At 43.5% G+C, this 19837-nt stretch overlaps 2 protein-coding genes and 1 non-coding gene across 4 annotated transcripts; 2 read left to right on the top strand and 1 right to left on the bottom strand.

Moving 5' to 3' along the window:
* The first annotated feature begins 4281 nt into the window (after positions 1 to 4281).
* LOC123407857 lies at positions 4282 to 6709 on the top strand. 2 transcript variants are annotated; one of them, XR_006612684.1, is made up of 5 exons: positions 4282 to 4559; positions 5464 to 5514; positions 5603 to 5736; positions 6078 to 6174; positions 6300 to 6309. XR_006612684.1 is itself a non-coding variant. In XM_045101086.1 (5 exons), the coding sequence occupies exons 1-5, from the start codon at positions 4323 to 4325 to the stop codon at positions 6479 to 6481; spliced, it is 696 nt and encodes a 231-aa protein (XP_044957021.1). In that variant the 5' UTR covers positions 4293 to 4322; the 3' UTR covers positions 6482 to 6709. The 2 variants fall into 2 exon arrangements, 1 of the variants encoding a protein (XP_044957021.1); XM_045101086.1 differs by having other exon boundaries at positions 4293 to 4559; positions 6083 to 6174; positions 6300 to 6709.
* A 55-nt stretch (positions 6710 to 6764) lies between these two features.
* Positions 6765 to 6924, bottom strand: LOC123414303. Its single transcript, XR_006614303.1, has one exon. It is a non-coding gene; the product is annotated as a U1 spliceosomal RNA (small nuclear RNA).
* Positions 6925 to 7061: 137 nt separating this feature from the next.
* LOC123412307 lies at positions 7062 to 9156 on the top strand. Its single transcript, XM_045105262.1, has 3 exons — positions 7062 to 7744; positions 7858 to 8078; positions 8276 to 9156. The coding sequence occupies exons 1-3, from the start codon at positions 7429 to 7431 to the stop codon at positions 8855 to 8857; spliced, it is 1119 nt and encodes a 372-aa protein (XP_044961197.1). The 5' UTR covers positions 7062 to 7428; the 3' UTR covers positions 8858 to 9156.
* The last annotated feature ends 10681 nt before the right edge of the window (positions 9157 to 19837 follow it).

Raw genomic sequence — 19837 nt, 5'->3', positions numbered from 1 at the left:
TCAAACGAGCTCCGATTGCGACAAAAATTGGCAGGCGACCTACCTACATAAAAATAAGATCACATGCCAAGTTTAAACCCAATCTGAGAAAGTTTCGTACACACTTTCAAAAACAATATTTTATCGATGCCGCGGGCGCGTGCATGTGTGTTCGGGCTCAAAACGGTCAACGACGAACACAGAGAGAACCGACAACTAATATCGGATGCAAATTTTGAAAACCGGCGGCAACAGAGTGCAGATACAATGCTGATGATGCGAATGATGCGCTGGTGAGTGCGACAAACAATCTAATCGCACGGCGGCAACGGAATAAAAAGGGGAATCTTCTGGAGCGTCGGTCTCGGGCTGTCACATTATGCTAGCCCAAAAATTTGCACTAAGTACAGATACTACTTGTGCATCCATAACCCTTAAACCCAATTTCTTGCCATGAGAGTCCATCATACCTACCTATGGGTTGAATAAGATCCTTCAAGTAAGTTTTCATGAGTGCATAAAGCAACAAGAATTGCTCCTAAATATGTATGATCTTTTATTGTAAGAGAAAATAAGCTTTGTACAATTTTGTGATGGCAAAGAAATAAAAGCGATAGACTGCATAATAAAGGCTGCTATCATAAGGGACAATATAAAGTGATGTTCCTTTACATTAAGTGTTTGTGCATCCTAAATTAAAAAGCACATGACAACCTCTGCTTCCCTCCGTCAAGGGCCTATCTTTTACTCTCATGTATTTACTTTTATGGAAGAGTCAATAATGTTTATCTCTATTCCAACCTACTAGTTCTTTAGTTGGCAAGCATCATGTGTTGGGGAATGATCTAGATATATATATCCAATTGGATGTAGGTGATCATGAGTCATTATTGTTGACATTATCCTTGGGGTAAATATGTTGGGTGGCGAAAACAATAAAGCTCATATATTCGTATGTGTCCGATGGAAACATTAGCTCCAAAAATATGCGCCGAGTTTCAACAATCATGGAAGACTAAATGATAGTTGAGTATGTGATCTTTCTAAAATGAAAAGCTCTTACATAGACACTTTTATGAAATATGGTGAATTGTGATTGTCTCAATGACTAAGAACGTAGTTTGTTGGTTGCTAATAAAGTTTATGCTTCACACTTCAATAATTGTGGATAGATTGTTACTGGTTTATGAGAAGTCATATGATGAAAAACTTGCTGTTATGTTAATATTCATGATGCTCTCATGTTTGTATTCTGTTTTTATCGACACCTCTCTCTCAAATAATGTGGTCATTATTATCGAGTTGGGTTTTTCGCTTGAGGACAAGCGAGGTCTAAGCTTGGGGCAGTTGATATGTCCATTTTTCATCATGATTTGTTATTAATATTTATATGATTTTTGGTCATTATCGCACTTTATGATACAATTTTATGCATTTTCTCTCTAAATTTACAAGGTACATCACAAAAAGGGAAATTGCTGGAAACTGGAATTCTAGACCTAAAAATCCGGAAAAGGCAAAAATTTAACTGGACTCCAAATGACCTGAAACTTCACGAGGAATTGTTTTGGAATATATGTGAATTTGTGTAGAAAAAATAAACAAAGGGGGGCCAACTGTTTGTGCCAAACCAACAGGGCGCGTCCACCCCCTCAACGCGTCCTGATGGCTTGGGCCACCTTCCGGTGCTCCGACCTCCCTCTTCTGCTATAAGTTGGGTTTTGACCTAGAGAAAAAATAAGAAGATACTTTGGGATGAAGCATCACTGTCTCGAGGAGAAAACCTGGACAAAGGCCCTTTTGCTCTCCGCTAGAGCAATTTTGCCACGGAAACTTCCCTCTAGGAGGTGGAAATCTAAACCATCGTCATCACCAACGCTTCCTCCTTCTGGGGGGACCAATCCTCATCAACATCTTCACCAACACCATGTCATCTCAAATCCTAGTACATCTCTTATATTCAATCTTTGTCTCAAAACCTTAGATTGGTACATATGGGTTACTAGTAGTGTTGATTACATCTTGTGATTGATGCTTGTTGGTTTACTTGGTGAAAGATAATATGTTAAGATCCTTATTCATAATTATCACACCTCTGATCTTGAACATGGTGATGATTTATGGGTAGTTACTTTTGTTCCTCAGGATATGGGAGAAGTCTTGTTATAAGTAATCATGTGAAGTTGGTATTCGTTCAATATTTTGACGATATGTATGTTGTTGCTTCTCTTAGGGGTATCGTGTGAACATCGACTACATGGAACTTCAACATATTATGAGCCTAAGGGAAGGCATTGTGGAGTAATAAGTAGATGATGGGTTGCTAGAGTGACAGAAGATTAAGCCCTAGTTTATGTGTTATTTCATAAGGGCTGATTTGGATCCACGTGTTTCATGCTATGGTTAGATTTATCTTAAATCTTCTTTCGTAGTTGCGGATGCTTGTGAGAGGGGGGTAATCATAATTGGGTTGCTTGTTCAAGTAAGAACAACACATTAGCACCGGCCACCCATATATCAAATTACCAAAGTAATGAACGTGAATCAACTCAACATGATGAACATGACTAGACGGAAATCCCATGTGTCCTCGGGAGCGTTTTGCTTCATATAATAGTACTGCCGGGCACGTACTTTGCTACAAAAAGGATTGGTCTATCTTGTTGTACACTTGCTACTATTGTTACTTGTCACTTGTTAAGAATTATCTTGCTACAAACTATCTATCACTGCTACTTACAATATTTGTAGAGAATACCTTGCTGAAAACTGCTTATCATTTCCTTCTGCTCCCTGTTGGGTTCGACACTCTTACTTATCGAAAGGACTACGACTGGTCCCTTACACGTGTGGGTCATCAATCTCCTTTATGTCGGCGACATTGAGACCCATTCCCTTTGCCTCCTCCCCTACATTTCCTAGGTGAAAACATCAAGAGGGAAGTCTATATTACAACTCTAAGATTTTCCTAATTTTCTAAGATTCAACTTTAAACTACGAAATCGTCTAAGATTTAACCTTGAACTATGAAAACCATCTGGATATCAACCATCCCCTCTCCTGAGACCGATTATTGCTGAGTAGGCCTGGTTTTGACTCGTTGACTAGCCAGTCGACAACCACATGAGCTCACTTAGATTGATGTTTTAGTGTAACTAATGGGTATGTCTAGTTTTTGGACACTTGCATTTTTTCACAAAATGTAATTAAGTGGGCCTCCTTACATGGCTGCTGACTAGCTAGGATGTTGACCGAGCGGTCAACAGACCAAAACTAGGTACATTCAGATCTAACCGGCTTGAGGAGAGGGGATGGCCGATTCCTCGCCGTTTTTTTATAGTTTAAGACTAAATTTTAGATGGTTTCAGAGTTCATGGTTGAATATTAGACAAATGAAAGAGTTTCAAGGTTGTAATATGGACTTCTCTCAAACATCAAATCTTGGGATGAAAGTTGATGGTGCTTCAACGTTGTAACCTTCATGGAGGCGTCTTAGGATAACGGGGGCGATGGACGAGTTCTACTCTAGGCAGTGGACAACGGGTGGCTATCTAGTATTTTTGAATTGGACGCGTTGTGCTCATCTTCCCGAGGTGGTCCCTACTCATTGTGTGTGTGGGGGGGGGGGGTCAACACCCTTGACACATCAGGTGGGTGTGCGAGAGTTCTGGTTCTGTTTGATGGCACTAATCTCCTATAGTTTACACCAGAACACTGAAAAGCTTACGAGCAAGGATCTTTTTCGGGCCAGAACACTGAAAAGCTTACGAGCAAGGATCTTTTTCGGGCGCACGACCAGATGGCTTTGCGATGATGCTTGGCTGCGCGAGAGGCCGAGAGTTAATGAATGCATGATTTTCCTTCAGCGTGACATGCTTTCTTTAAGATTTTGCTTACTCTCCGGCCTTGTTGTGGTATTGCACGTAAGCTTTTCAGTGTTCTGTATCGTCTTACCTTTATTAATTTATAAAGTCTTGCATAATGCCTACTATTAAAAAAATTATGATGTCATTGTCATGTATTGTACTACACATCCGTTTTGAAATGAGGGCGATTTGGAGGCTGAAAATTTTAAAACACTCAAATTTCAAACTTTTAAGTTCCAAAATTCTAAACACAAATATACACATAACAAGGATGTGTCAAATTTCACGACAAAATACCTTGAATTGCGAGTTGTAAAAAAATCATTGACTTTTAGAATGAACAATGCATGTGATAAAAAACCACATGTTTGTTTCTTTTGGAGCTCTCATTTTAACATATTTCATCATCGAAATCTACGCACATGGATGGATTAGACATGCTTCCGTCTCCCCATCCCTCGAACTCGCGACTACCAAATGTCGTCCCTTCCTCTTCCCCGCCACGCCCAAGCCCCCAACCCCAAGCTCCCGACCACCTCCGCCTGCCTCCTCCGCCCGCGCGGCCGTCTCCTGCTCGGGGAGAATCTGTCGGCTTCCTCCCCGCATGCTTCGAGCCTCCACCTCGCCTCCGTGGCCGCCCCCTCCCCGCGCGCCTCTGTCCGACGCCCAGGCGGCGGCGGCGGCCTCCTCCTCCTCTCCGTCGCTGCTTCCGCGGTACGGCACCCTGCCCCGTGCTCCTGTACTTTAAGTCTCATCTCAAGCTCCTAACCCGGCGAGTGTCCGCGGGAACCGGGGCCGCTTTATCCAGAGCCACTCACTCAGCTGATTACATGTGGTAGACCCAGTGTCAGTGTACTGAAATAATGTAGGCATATCACGTCCGGATTGTTATGTTTTTGTGCCTATCATGTGGTCTCCTTTAAAGCAAGATTTAGGGTGGGAAGCTTACTCGGTTTGTACAAATCACTCTATATATCAACATCTGAAAGTATGTTTCAATTGAATTTATATGTGCTGTACATACGTTAGATATTGGCTTATTACGGGTACGGGTTGAACTTTTGTAGCCTGATCACAACGAATACTATTACGGATATTAAGGACTATAGATGTTCATTAATTGACATATCAGAGAAGTCAAAAGTCCTCTCTGCCGCGAAAAATACGGAAGCCAAATGCTCTCCGTTTGCCAATCTGAAAACAGCGTGCCGCAAGTTAAGTTGCAGAAAATTCAGTCACTGGCCCAGTCTGTAAATGATATCTATGCATATTTGGGGTTTTCTAGATGCGGAGGTATTCAATTTGGCTCATGTAAGGAGTACCCAGTCCTGTCAGGTTTATTCTGGATAATTTGGCTCCCATCTACTCCCTCCGTTCCTAAATATAAGTCTTTTTAGGGGTTTCACTAGGAGACTACATACAGATGTATATAGACATATTTTAGAGTGTAAATTCACTCATTTTGCTTCATATGTAGTCTCCTAGTGAAATCTCTAAAAAGACTTATATTTAGGAACGGGGGGAGTATAATTTGTGCTCGCAGCGTCTATGCTTAGTTCGGGAATACATGTTTCAGGAACCTACTGTTTCTGTTGATCACAGTTACTATCTTGTGCAGGCTGCAATATCTGCCAGCTTCATATTCTTTTCGGCAATTCCCTCCATGTTGGTAGGTTGGTCCATTCGTTAAAACTTCAAACTTCTGAAATGGAACATGTAACGTCTATGGATATGGACATGCTAAACATTTTCATCAGGAATGTAAGAAGGCAGCAGAGTCTCTTGAAAAGTCATTTGATCTCACTAGAGAGAAGCTTCCTGAAACTATGGCTTCAGTGAGACTAGTTGGAAAGGAGATCGGTGACTTGAGTGTGGTTCTCAGCGACCTAAGGCAAGTAATTAACTCTTCTCGTACTTGTTTCCTTTAATCTTTTCCTTTTATATATGTTGTTAGGTGACTGGCTGATTGTATGCATATATGAAACTGCATCGACTCGAAGTGAAATGGATGTGGTATTACTTCTGGCTATGGTAGTTACTTCCGAATATTGTTCACTTGCTGTATCTGCCGTCCACAGACATGACTCTTTCTGAGATTCTATTCTGATAGCTGGATGCTGCCGTTTTCTCAAGAGTACTAGATCGTGATTTTTGTGTTCGCATGTTGTTTGCAGTATTCCTTAATAGTGGAATAGTTTCTGGATAATAACTAATAATATAATCATTCTCTAGACCAGTCAAGAATTGACGAAGGTTGTGAGGAGTTCCTTGAGCATTGTTCATACAGCTGACGCTCAACTTCGCCAGCTGGCAACCTCAGCCCAACAAGGTGATTTCTGCTTAATGTTCCTTGAGCATTAACTTCTACCTTGGCTTACCCGGCGAAAAAAAACTCCTAACATGGATTAAGGACCATGGCGTATTTTTTGCCTTAGCATTTGTTCCATTTTTTAGGAACCACTCAGGGGGTAGCTAACCGGAAGAAAGCAGTAGGTGAGCCATTGGTGGCTACTACCGTGAGAGAAGTCCGTGAGTTGATTGCGGACATCCGGTCAGGATTTGGAGCAGCCTTCGGCATCACCAGCCTTTTCATGTGGGCATCAAAAATTTGGTCAAAGCGCCCTAAGGAAAACTGAGAGTGAGATAACGCGATGTTTCTGAATTCATCTCGTTATTGCTGCTACCAGGTCACCACTCATGAGGTCGAAAGAGAAGGAGATCACAGCTACTGTCCTACTCCTACATTGGGTGAACCCCCCTACCTAGCTTTGATATACTGAGAGAACTGAATTGTGTATGCTCATCTGTTGTTGCTGCATCATAGTTCTTGATACTGAACAGTTGGATATTTGTTTTGCTTGAAATCCTTGTACTTCTTTAATGTTTTTTGAACAAGGTAAGCTTTTTACTTAATTTTTGGTAGGGGCCGCGCGAACGCGTACCCCCTCTATAACAAATTATGACGTCCACTCTCCCCGGAGGGAGATGGTAGACCAATGCGCCTACAATGTGCAATGTAAGCCACTGATCTAGGCCATGAGACTTGTTGATCTCTCATTGACCCCGTCCAGGTAAGTGAGTCTCAAGGGAGCCCTGCGTGGCGTCTAAATAGTCAGTTCTCCCGTCGGAGGATGCTTGAGCCCTCGATGTGGGACTAAACGCGAGCACAACAATCTTGGTGGCTCCTTTTTTTTTTTTTTTTTGAGGCAAATCCTGGCGGCTTCTTGAAAAGCTGGGTGCGTTGTCGTCTGCTTTTGGAATCAGGGGACTCAAACCTGCTAATCCAAGCCCACCTTGTTAGAGCATCCAGGCCCACTAAGTTTCAACTTGTACGTGCATCGGTCGATGCTTGAGTTTGAATCGGAAACAGTTGCTTGCTTCGATAGCGTTCCAACACGAACCCTCATCTACTCTAAGGGTTTATTTTCTTTCTCTGCCACGCGTACACAAAACAAGAGCGCCGCCACCGGCGGCGGCGACCGATCGACATTGCCCAGGGTGCTCCGGAGATAAATACGTGTGGTGAGTGGTGAATCTTCGATAGAGTTGAAAGCCAGGGAAGGAGTCAGGGAAGACACCAGAGATGCAGGCGACAAAGCGAAATCAGAGGAATCGGACGCCTGTGAAGCCTCAAAAACCAGCCAGGGTAACGTCTGAGATGAGGATAGCTCAAGGGGTTTCCATGATCAGAAAGTTGACGCCTGAAGAAAGGGCCAGGATTATTGCCCATTCAATGGCTGAAAAATCTGCCGACGAAGCTGCTGAGGCGAAAGATGAAGATGGAGATGATGATGAGGAGGCTGCACCGGCGCAATGCGAGGAAGAATCGTTCGCCGCCAAATTTCACTCTTTGTGGAACAGATTCTACGCGCGCTGTGGTGTTACCTTCGACCAAACCAGTAAGCCCCGTCCCCGCCCAATCGCTTCTCTTGGTTAATTTTGATCACCTTTTTTACGAATCCTACGTATTAACTAGCCGCTTTATTAACATGTGGTCGATCAATCTATGCAGCATCTATCCCTGCCATGTGCCACACGAATCCTTCCTCTGATCGCTCGGCCGAGGCCATGGACACTCTGCAGATCATGTCAGTCAAAGTTACATCAATAGGAGGGGATTTGCACTGGCCACTGCAGGTGTTTGGTATCGTTGCTGCACGTGATTACTTGGATCGTAAACGCAACATTGTTTTCCACCGGCCGAGGAACGACTGCCAAACCATCACCCAGGATGTACGTATAGCTCTCCTCCCTCTGCTCTCTTGGATTTGTCTCAGCATCTTGGCATTGTGTGCAAACTTTTCTGCTAATTCTATGCACTTTTTTTCTTCTGCATTTACCGTGCCTACATTCGGTTACTCAAGCTTTTTATGCATTTGCTGCTGTCAGATTTTGCAATTCAACTTTTAATATTTGTTCTACGCATGCAGGATTGTTGCCTAGCACTGACGGGTCCTACCCGTGCCATTGTCGTTTCGTATGATCCTACATACGTCGAGGTTTCGCTCAAAGTGAAGGGCGCCACTCAATCCGAGGATAAAGATTTAAGTTCTCTTGTTGTAGTGTTCAAAGATGGATCTTGTCCTCAAGGTGTCTACCCTAGCAGGCTTAGCACCCTGGAAATTAAATATGGTCACATTTACCGCTCGGTGGAGGCCACGGTCTTCATAAGAATCATCGGCGGGTCGTGGCCAGATGGTTTTCGGGGTGTGTTCAGTGCCACCTCCAGCAGTGATGACAACATGAAATTCATGTTACTTGACTCTGAAGATGGTGGATTGCCGGTTGATGCCAACGGTGTGATCGCGCTCACACGGCGTGTGGTCTCTGTTGGACTTGAGAGGAGCCTGAAGGTTTCTGCAATGGCATTTCCAGTTAACGAGGGACATGCTGCTGAGACCAGCGAAGCAGTTTTAAAACCTCGTAGAGCCGGTGTAAGCCTCGTCAATCTCTGTGTTGGCTCTTGTAGTATGGAAGTTCGTGTTGCTTGGTCCTGTTTTTGTGAGTGTTGACATGAGACCACCTTATAACTCGTTTAACCCGTGCATTATATGTCGGTGTAGTGGTGTGGTCGCATTTGTTCTAGCGGTGTATGGAAGAAATATGTTCCTAATTTTGTAGTAGTGGGAATGTGGCATCTGTTCTAGTGGCCAGGTGGTGTTTTATTAGTGGTGTATATGCTAGAAGCCTCCTATTCCAATTTCCAAGTGGTGTTTTGTACTAGCTTCAGTGAGACTAGTTGGAAAGGAGATACGTGGCTTGAGTGTGTAGTCACTTTCAGATGTTGTTCATTTGTTGTATCCAGCATCCACTGGCATGGCTTTTTTTCTGAACTTGTATTCTGATTACTGGATGCTACTTTTTGTTTCTCTCAGTACTGTATATGCTAATTCATGACTTTGTGTGCACATGTCGGCAATGAACTGAAACCACGACAAGCCTTATGGAACGGAGAGTATTATTACATTACTATTGTGTAAAACAATCCCAACGGGGATATAGTCATTCTGTAGATCGGCCAAGAATTGGGATACCTTGGCCATTGTTCAGCACTGGATTATGTATGTTCCAAATCAATTAATGGATAGTATAGTTCGACTTGAAGTGTTGGTGCAATCACCATCAGTGTGTTTGTTTTTATAATTTAAGAATTGAGTAGGTAGATGGTAAACCAGTGCACCTACTACGTGCAATCTAAACCACTGATCAGGCCATAGACTTCTTGATCTTTCATTGACCTCGTTCAGCTAAGGAAGTTTGGAATTTGCCCTGCCTAGCAGTCTAAATAGTCAGCTCTCCAACCGATGATGCTTGAGCCGTCGATGTGGGACTGAACGGGGGTACAAGAGTCCTGGTGGCATGCTCTCAAAAGAAAAGGAATCCGGTGGCCTACTGGATTTTTTTATTTTTTATTTTTGCATCGATCCCTGTTGGAAGTTGAGTGCTAATGTCATTGTGTATGGTAATTAGGGCCACCGAAACCTGCTAATTCAGGCCTAACTTATGGTTTAGTCCTTAGTGTAGACGCGGTAGAAACTATAGCATTTAGGCTGAACTAACAAAAGATCTCGTGCCTTGCAACGAAAGAACATACTCCTCTTTTCCAAAAAATATAATAAAAAGATGCTCCCTTAATCCAATATAATCACGAGTCAAGATCCCAATAGATCAACATCTTTTCTTTCGACAGATGGCACCTCATCTGTATTGTCACTTGTCTTCCTTTCTACCTTTGCCGACGGTGGTCTCAATGATAACACAATCAAAACGCATTTGAATGTTGTCATTCTTAAGGCAAATCTCTCTTGGTCTAAGATGATGAATCTGCTTTTTTTTTCAATAAGGTTTTGGTGAGACATGCATGTGTGGTTATAGATGTTTTTTTCGCCTCCATTCATGATTTTGATGAGGTGTTCATTCCCAATATCCGCACCAGTATGAAAGAAAGATAGATCATTGCTATTGATTAAGACTGCATCATAAATAGAATTTCAAAAAATGGTTATCAGGTACAAATAACGTCATATTCAGATTCTACATGTTTTTTCTAATTAAATTCCATATATAACATGTTAAACTTGGTATTGGGTTTTAAAATACATGAATGTCCTATTAAAGCTTTTAATGTACTGCGGGTTGATTAACCTAATTATCATGAGTTTCCTGCAAAAGGAAAAAATATGACTTAAAATTGGCATGTGGTTTGAGTATCAGAAACGTCAGGGGGGTTTCTGCTACAAAAGTAAAAGTCTGACTTAAAACTGCATTGTGAGTTCATTACCGAAATCGTTAAGGGGTTTTCTGTAAATTACAGATCAAGAATACATATCTCCCTTATTACTACTCCCTCTGTTCCGGATTAATTGTCGTTGGAGAATTCTAGTTCGAATTTTGTCATGTACAATTTATTTTTCTGTTTCCTAAACTACCTTCGATCACTTAGCTACTCACATGGTTGCTGAGTTCACCTGCTCACTAGCTCGCTCGCCCCTGCCGAATCCCGAGCTCGCCCCAGCCAACGCTCCTCCCTCGCCTGCATCGTCGGCCCCTCTCCCTCGCCTGCGACGCTGACGCCTCTCCCTCGCCTGCATCGCCGCCCCCTCTTCCTCGTCTTCGTCTTCAGCCCCCCTTTGTCACTTGTGTCGTCGCCGTCTTTCAAGTGGGAGGCTGGATCCGGAGGGCCTGCTGCTTCCTCGCCGATAAGGAGGTCAAGTAAAGCCAGGACGATGGCGGGGTGATGGCAGTGGAGGGGGGTGGGGATGGGTTTGGCGATAGAGATGCAGCTACAGCAACTGTTCCATCTGCACGACGCCGCAGCATAGAGTCGGCCGAGGTGCGAGCAGCTGGAGGTGCTGCTACAGCGGGCAGCAGGAGGACGAGCAAGAGTCGTCGATGTTGGAATTATGCCCTAGAGGCAATAATAAATATAGTTATTATTATAATTCCTGTATCAAGATAATCGTTTATTATCCATGCTATAATTGTATTGAATGAAGACTTATATATATGTGTGGATACATAGACAAAACATTGTCCCTAGCAAGCCTCTAGTTGGCTAGCCAGTTGATCAAAGATAGTCAGTGTCTTCTGATTATGAACAAGGTGTTGTTGCTTGATAACTGGATCACGTCATTAGGAGAATCACGTGATGGACTAGACCCAAACTAATAGACGTAGCATGTTGATCGTGTCATTTTGTTGCTACTGTTTTTTGCGTGTCAAGTATTTGTTCCTATGACCATGAGATCATATAACTCACTGACACCGGAGGAATACTTTGTGTGTATCAAACGTCGCAACGTAACTGGGTGACTACAAAGATGCTCTATAGGTATCTCCGAAGGTGTTCGTTGAGTTAGTATGGATCGAGACTGGGATTTGTCACTCCGTGTGACAGAGAGGTATCTCGGGGCCCACTCGGTAATACAACATCACACACAAGCCTTGCAAGCAATGTAACTTAGTGTAAGTTGCGGGATCTTGTATTACGGTACGAGTAAAGAGACTTGCCGGTAAACGAGATTGAAATAGGTATGCGGATACTGACGATCGAATCTCGGGCAAGTAACATACCGAAGGACAAAGGGAATGACATACGGGATTATATGAATCCTTGGCACTGAGGTTCAAACGATAAGATCTTCGTAGAATATGTAGGATCCAATATGGGCATCCAGGTCCCGCTATTGGATATTGACCGAGGAGTCTCTCGGATCATGTCTACATAGTTCTCGAACCCGCAGGGTCTGCACACTTAAGGTTCGACGTTGTTGTATGCGTATTTGAGTTATATGGTTGGTTACCGAATGTTGTTCAGAGTCCTGGATGAGATCACGGACGTCACGAGGGTTTCCGGAATGGTCCGGAAACGAAGATTGATATATAGGATGACCTCATTTGATTACCGGAAGGTTTTCGGAGTTACCGGGAATGTACCGGGAATGACGAATGGGTTCCGGGAGTTCACCGGGGGGGCAACCCACCCCGAGGAAGCCCATAGGCATTGGGGGTGGCGCACCAGCCCTTAGTGGGCTGGTGGGACAGCCCAAGAAAGCCCTATGCGCCATAGGAAGAAAAATCAAAGAGAAAGAAAAAAAAAGGAGGTGGGAAAAGGGGGAAGGACTCCTCCTTCCAAACCTAGTTGGACTCGGTTTGGAAGGGGAGGGTTGCCCCCCTAGGCTCGGCCGACCCCCTTGGGAGTCCTTGGACCCCAAGGCAAGGCTCCCCCTCCTTCCCCTATATATACGGAGGTTTTAGGGCTGATTTGAGACAACTTTGCCACGGCAGCCCGACCACATATCTCCACGGTTTTACCTCTAGATCGCGTTTCTGCGGAGCTCGGGCGGAGCCCTGCCGAGACAAGATCATCACCAACCTCCGGAGCGTCGTCACGCTGCCGGAGAACTCTTCTACCTCTCCGTCTCTCTTGCTGGATCAAGAAGTCCGAGATCATCGTCGAGCTGTACATGTGCTGAACGCGGAGGTACCGTCCGTTCGGCACTAGATCGTGGGACTGATCGCGGGACGGTTCGCGGGGCGGATCGAGGGACGTGAGGACGTTCCACTACATCAACCGCGTTCACTAATGCTTCTGCTGTACGGTCTACAAGGGTACGTAGATCAACCATCCCCTCTCGTAGATGGACATCACCATGATAGGTCTTCGTGCGCGTAGGAAATTTTTTGTTTCCCATGCGACATTCCCCAACAGTCGACGGCTGGAGGTGTGGGCACCTCTGCTCCTACAACGGGGCCATGGAGCACGACGGGCAGAAGCTGCAAGGGGCGGTTGGAGGACGAGGAGGAGTCGCCGGCGGCTGGAGGACGAGGAGGAGTCGCCGGCGGCTGGAGGTGCTGGCTCGACGGGACGGAGCCGCGAGGCTGTAGGGGGCCCGACGACTGGAGGTGCGGGCTCGAGGTGTAGGGGCACCAGCGACTGGAGGCGGGAAGGCGCCGGCGACTGGAGGCCACCGAGGATCTGCTACAGCAGGGCGCCTCTCCGGCTAAAACGGGGCGGGACGGGCGGCCTGGCGGAGGAAGGACGACGATTAGGACCTTACATTTTCATTAAGGATAATTTGATATATTTTACTCTTTTCATCTGGTCGGAAATTTGTTCCAACTACAATTAATTCGGAACAGAAAAAGTAGTTGGTATAAATATATGATCCAGCTTTTATATCACAGTTTATACCCCAAACCTCGGCGCCAAATAGCGCAACCCCTCCTGCTTGCTATACTAAATGGGCGACCGGCCCATTTCTTCCCTTCAATTCTTTTTATTGTTTCACTTTTTGTTTTTGTTTTCTCCTTTTCTTTTTTCTTTTTATTTTTTCTTTTTCATGAACATTCTATAGAGTTATGATTTTTTTTCAAATTTATAAATATTTTTTAATTTTTGAACTTTTGTGCAAATTCATGATCCTTTTTCAAATTTGTGAAACTTTTTTACTTGCAAAATCATGAAATTTGTTTTGTAGTAGTGATCTAAACACTTTTATATTTCTTTATGGATGGAGTGTTTGTGAACATTTTTTATTTTTCATGAACTTTTTGTAATAGTGATTTTTTTTTGTGAACTTTTTAAAGTTCATTAATGTTTTTCCATTTTGTGTACTTTTTTGAGTTCCTGAACCTTTTTCAAATTCATGATTTTTTTTGTATTTTGTGAACTTTTATCAAATTTGTGAAAATATTTATCAAATACATCAAATCTTTTCAAATTTTTGGTTTTTCTATTTCAAAAGCCAACGATCAACAAGTCAAATGATTTGTCGTCAAGGTCAACCTTTAAACCAACAGACCGAGCACGCAAACCTGCCTGCCATCAAAGCGAGCGCTGTGCTTTTTAATGTAATCGACCCAATTGATCATGTGTGTGGACGACAACAAGCTGAACCGGTGTTTAGAGCAACTCCAACGGGGTGATCCATTTCGTTTATCGTCGTTCATTTGGGTTCGTGCGAACAGAAAAATCGGCCCAACGCGTCGATCCTAATGGACGCGTGTCCGTTTTTTGTCCGCGTGCGGACCCATTCCTGGTTCAATTTTCAGTTTGATTTGGGTCGGCAAGGGCACAAAGCGGACGCGGACGACACACGCTTACTCCATCCCTTGGCCCGCCAGTCGGTGGCACATTGGTCGTTCTTCACCCCTACCTACAACGCCGACAGCTAGCCCACGCCTCGTCCCAAGCCCGTCGCCGTCGCCGCCCAGTTCCGGCGCCTCCCCCCGTACCTCCCCAGTGCCTACCCACGCCGCCGTCCGCATTGCCCCCGGGCCACCACAGCTTCCCCGATCCCAATCTGTCGTCGTCGGTCAGCTTCGTCGTCCACGCCCGCAAGTTGTTCGACAGTTTGCCGCAAGGTACAAATGGACTGCGCCGACAAGTTCTTTTTCCATAATGTTCTGTGCGACTCCGACGATGAGGAGATGTTGCTTGCCGTGTTGTTCTGGGGATCGATTCCGGGACATGTTTCGGCGTTGAACCGCAACCGAGAGTGCGGCCATTTCCTTCTATGAAAGGACTACTTTGACACAAGCAATCCATTGTTCAAACATCAGAAATTCCGGCGGTGTTTCCGTATGGCTAGGCATGATTTCAACCGGATTCGAGAGGGGGTGGTCGGATACGATGACTACTTCGAGTACAAAGAGGATCCATTGGAAAGATTGGCTTCTCATCTTATCGAAAATGCACTACAGCTATCCAGATGCTTGCTTACGGGTTACCCGGTGATCTTATCGATGAGTAAGTCTGTATGAGTGAGTCTACGTGCCTAGAGTCGTTGTACAAATTCTGCAAGGTCGTGGTTGCAGTGTTTGGCCATGAGTACTTGGGAGAGGTGACTGCTGCTCACACAGCCCACTTGTTGGTGACCAATGCTAGCCGGAGCTTCCCAGAGATGCTTGGCAGCATAGACTGCATGCACTGGGAGTGGAATAACTGCCCTTCTGCTTGGCAAGGCCAGTACAAGGGCCATGTCAAGGCTAGCACTGTCATACTTGAGGCTGTGGCCTCTCAAGATTTCTGGATCTGGCACTCTTTCTTTGGCATGCCCGGATCACACAATGATATCAACGTGCTTCAACGTTCGCCGGTGTTTGCAAGGCTTGCCACCGGTCAATGTTAACATCAACGATCACAACTACAACAAAGGATATTGTCTAGCTGACGGAATCTATCCAGAGTAGACCACTATTGTGAAGACAATCTCCAACCCTGTCGGAGAGAAGAGGAAAAGATTTGCCCAAGAGCAAGAGAGTGCTAGGAAGGATGTCGAGCGTGCCTTTGGTGTTCTGCAATCTCGATGGGGGCATAGTTCGGTATCCTGCTAGAACTTGGAGCACCAAGAAGTTGTGGGAAGTGATGACTGCTTTTGTGATCATGCACAATATAATCATAGAGGATGAGCGCTTAGAACGTCTCCACGATCAAGGGTTTGAGTTTCGGGATGACAATGTGGTGCCTCAGCATTAAGGAGAAGCGGCATCATTTGCACAGTTCATCCAATTTCATCATGAAATACGTAATTGGGAAACTCATATTCAGTTGCAAGATGATTTGGTTGAGGATATATATGGAATCATGTTGGCAACTAATAGGTGTATCTTTTAGACAATTTAAGTTTTGTTGAGCTTGTAAAACTTTGTTATATTTTATTTCGATTGTGAAACTATGTTATTTCATTTGCTTTTAAAAAATATGCAAAATGTTTGTATTTATTAAAAACCGGTGGCTAACTGGCCACATAGACAAATATGAATTGATGTGTTGGACGCGTTGCCGACCCAAATCATAGACTGAGCGGACACATAACCGACGAACGAGCAGCTAACAAAAACTTATCCTATTAATCCCTTACTTGCCAGCCAACCGAACAGCTAACAGGTAACGGTTTTTCTCAACAATGCTATTTAGTAGCTTAACAAAACTTCACTACTCATTAGGTGTACAATTATTAAGCTTAATGCATAGAACAACATTTACCTGCTAATTACGGTGCAAAAATAACGACAATTTTTCACCCTTGTTTCAATAAGTAAATACCAATACCCCGCATTAAGGGCACATCATCCTAATTCTGCCTAGACGTGAATTTGTCAATGAACATATGTGGCATCCATGTATGTATGTCTTTGGATTGAGCCGCTGACTTGGGAGTTGAGATACTTCTATATTCTTCAAAATGAAAGCTTTTGGTCAGCTACATGCACATAAACTTCCCATTCCAAAAGAGGAACGAAAAGGTAGAGCACAAACTGAACTGCTCCGGCTAACCGGTGGTTCTCTCCAAATTGTTGGTTCTCGCATTCACCCGCATCTTGTCTACAATATACGCGCACCCCCTTCTGTTCCACTTGCCCCTTTTCTCCTCATGCTTGTGTCCCATCATCTTCTCCAAGTCCATTGCTCTTTATTTCCTTGCAAAATTATTTATTGCACCTACTAAGTATTTATAGTTTCTTTCCCGTAAGATAATTTCATATTTGTTTTAGGTAAAATAAACGTTAGCGTACGTAGAGTTGTATCGGTGGTCAATAAAACTTGAGAAAATATTATTCTATCTTTAGCTCCTCATTGGGTTCAACACTCTTACTTATCGAAAAAGGCTATAAACAATCACGTATACTTGTGAGTTATCAGGAAGGAGCATCCCACAACAGCGACACTTTCAAGAACCATGATGGGGATGCCTTGTCAGATCCGAAGGGGCCAGAGATAGGATTTCTTCCGGAGATGCTCAACCATCATTCGCCCGTACCTGCACAGCCAAACAATCACCATCCTTCCTCCCGAGGCCGACCCCGAACTAGCCATGGATCCCACCACCCACCACATTTAGACGCGTGCTACCCGCCCACCCCCCAGCCGAAGTCACTGCCACCAAATTAGGGGTCGCCGTCCCGACGCCCTCCACCATGATGCCAGCCACGCCAGGCTAACAAGCCGGCCAGATCTACAACACCAAGCCAGGAGGGGGGTGCCACCCCGCCCCATCCCGCGGTGCACAGCTGCCAGCCCGAAATCCATGCAACCCCAATAGGGCGCCACCGAACAAGCAGAAGCCGTCTGCCGCTACCCCATTTGTTGGATCCACGCGCCAGGAGCCACCAAATCGCGCCAACCATCGAATCTACGGTGCCAGGAGCCGCCGGAGCAACCATCGAGATATTGTCGGGCAAGCACCACCATCTCGCGCGGACACCGGCCATCGGCGCCGCGCCATAAACGCACCTGGACGTGCCCGCCCGCAGCTCCACGACGCCAAGGAAAACGGCCACCACAAGTGCACAGTCCCACCGTCATCGGCACCGCATGGGCTTTGCCTGGCGACACACGCCAGTGGCGGTGGGGGAGGAGGAAGGCGGTGCCCGCTAGTTAGGGTTGGCGCGTCCCAGTACCGCTCGGGAGCGACACGGGAGCAAGGGAACTTTATCTTAATAACCAGTCAAGACACATTTTATATTTCGAAAAGGAAGGGGGTCACATTTATACCTTTGTTCAACTTCCTAGTTTCTCAATATCTCTCTGAAACTCGTTTGTTCATTACAATTTTGAAAACATTTAAACTTGTGTTTTGGTATCTGATGCTAATAATGGGAACTAAATTTTATTTTGTTTGACCTGAAAAGGTAGATTTGTTTTATAAAAAAATTAAATTTTATTTTTGAATATTTTTTATTTGTTTTTATGTTTTATCCAATTTTCAAATCTTTGAATTATTTGACAATTTAATCTCTAATCATCTAATCACCCATCCTCACTCAGGATTTATTCTAAATCGTCTAACTTCTCGACCGGTTACCCATTCTCTCACTGCTTCAGCCCGAGCACGCTTAACTTTCTGGTTCTATTGCCCCTAGTTGTCAAGTTTGTACTTGTTGTTTTTCTCACAATACTAAGCTATCAATCCTAAACAATCTGGGGTCTTTATGTCATGTCACATGATTTTTTTAATTCAAATAATTATTAGAATAAATAAAATAAGTAATAATAATAGTGAATTTAAATAAAAACAACCTAATATTTTTTAATAAAATTATTTTTTCTTATTTTTCTAGAAAAAACTCCTTTTTGACATAGCTTTTTTTACATTTGGAATTTTGAGCATGTGAGAAAACTTCACCGGGCAAACCCCGGTGGACCCTAACCCCAATTTTTCTCCATTTTTTTATATTAAACTTTTTTTACGTCGTATGTAAAAATTATGGCCGTTTTACATTTATTTTTCTTTTTTGTAAAAATGGTCAAAATTCATATCTCAAAAATTTTATACCAACTAGACACTAAAATCTAACTACATCTTAAAGGAATTTATTTTTTGAAGATTTTATCATTTTTTTTAATTTCTGCAAAACTAAAAAAGACGGTCCACAAGGGGGGTAGAGTTTGAAAATTTTAGAATCCCCCTTTAGCCAAGAGTCCAATCATACCCGTCGACTACATCTGCTAGCACCGTCCTCGCCAAAGTCGCAATAAGGTTAACCAAGCCAGAGTTAACACTTTCTAACTTTATTTGCTATTTTTCATGCATTTAATGATTTTTTAAGCTAAATGGCCCTGAAATTGAAAAGCACTATAATGAACTCTCAAAATGTTGAAACTTGACATGGTATCATCATTTCACCCACATGACTCGTGCTAAAAAGTTGAGAGGGTTGTGGGAGAAACTGGATGCACTTCGTGTACAAACTGGACCATCTCTACGAAGTATCAAGGTTTCACACGAAAATCCATCTCCTACAAAGGCATTTTATTTTTTTTACTTATTTCAATTCCAGATTTTTTATGCATTTTGTGCATTCAATATGCACCATTCAAAACCACAACCTAAAATTTCAATCCTTTATAACTTCATTTGCTATTTTTCATGCATTTTATGATTTTTTGACCTAAATGACCCTGAAATTGAAAAGTTCGACAAATTAACTCTGAAAAGGTTGAAACTTGGCATGGTATCATCATTTCACCCACATACCATGTGCTAAAAAGTTGAGAGGGTTATGATAAAAACTGGATACACTTCGTGTACAAAACGGACAATCTCTTTCGAAGTATTAGGATTTCGAACAAAACTCATCTCTTGCAAAGGGATTTCATTTTTTGAACTTATTTGAACTCCATACTTTTTTGTGTTAAAAATGCACCATTCAAAGGTATATCATAATTTTCAACATTTCTGACTTCATTTGGTATTTTTCATGCATTTACTTTTTTTTTTGAGCTAATTGACCCTGAAATTGAAAAGCACTACAAATGAACTCTGAAAAGGTTCAAAGTTGGCATGGTATCATCATTTCACCCATATGGCATGTGCTAAAAAGTTGAGAGAGTTACAACAAAAACTGGATGTACTTCGTGTACAAAACGGACAATCTCTTTAGAAGTATGAGGGTTTCGAACAAGAACTCGTCTCTTACAAAGGGATTTCATTTTTGTGAACTTATTTGAACTCCATACTCTTTCTGTGTTCAATATACATCATTCA

This window comes from Hordeum vulgare, chromosome 7H (genome assembly GCF_904849725.1).
Source record: "Hordeum vulgare subsp. vulgare chromosome 7H, MorexV3_pseudomolecules_assembly, whole genome shotgun sequence".
Classification (NCBI taxonomy): Eukaryota; Viridiplantae; Streptophyta; class Magnoliopsida; order Poales; family Poaceae; genus Hordeum; species Hordeum vulgare.
This window is presented reverse-complemented; position numbering and strand designations above follow the sequence as displayed.

Excerpts from the sequence above, each read along its gene's own strand:
- LOC123407857 (XM_045101086.1), top strand. The coding sequence starts at position 4,323 with ATGTCGTCCCTTCCTCTTCCCCGCCACGCCCAAGCCCCCAACCCCAAG. Across the intron at positions 5,737-6,082 it reads GTGGTTCTCAGCGACCTAAG|TCAAGAATTGACGAAGGTTG; the intron begins GCAAGTAATTAA and ends TCTCTAGACCAG. Across the intron at positions 6,175-6,299 it reads GGCAACCTCAGCCCAACAAG|GAACCACTCAGGGGGTAGCT; the intron begins GTGATTTCTGCT and ends TCCATTTTTTAG.
- LOC123412307 (XM_045105262.1), top strand. The coding sequence starts at position 7,429 with ATGCAGGCGACAAAGCGAAATCAGAGGAATCGGACGCCTGTGAAGCCT. Across the intron at positions 7,745-7,857 it reads TGTTACCTTCGACCAAACCA|CATCTATCCCTGCCATGTGC; the intron begins GTAAGCCCCGTC and ends CAATCTATGCAG. Across the intron at positions 8,079-8,275 it reads GCCAAACCATCACCCAGGAT|GATTGTTGCCTAGCACTGAC; the intron begins GTACGTATAGCT and ends CTACGCATGCAG.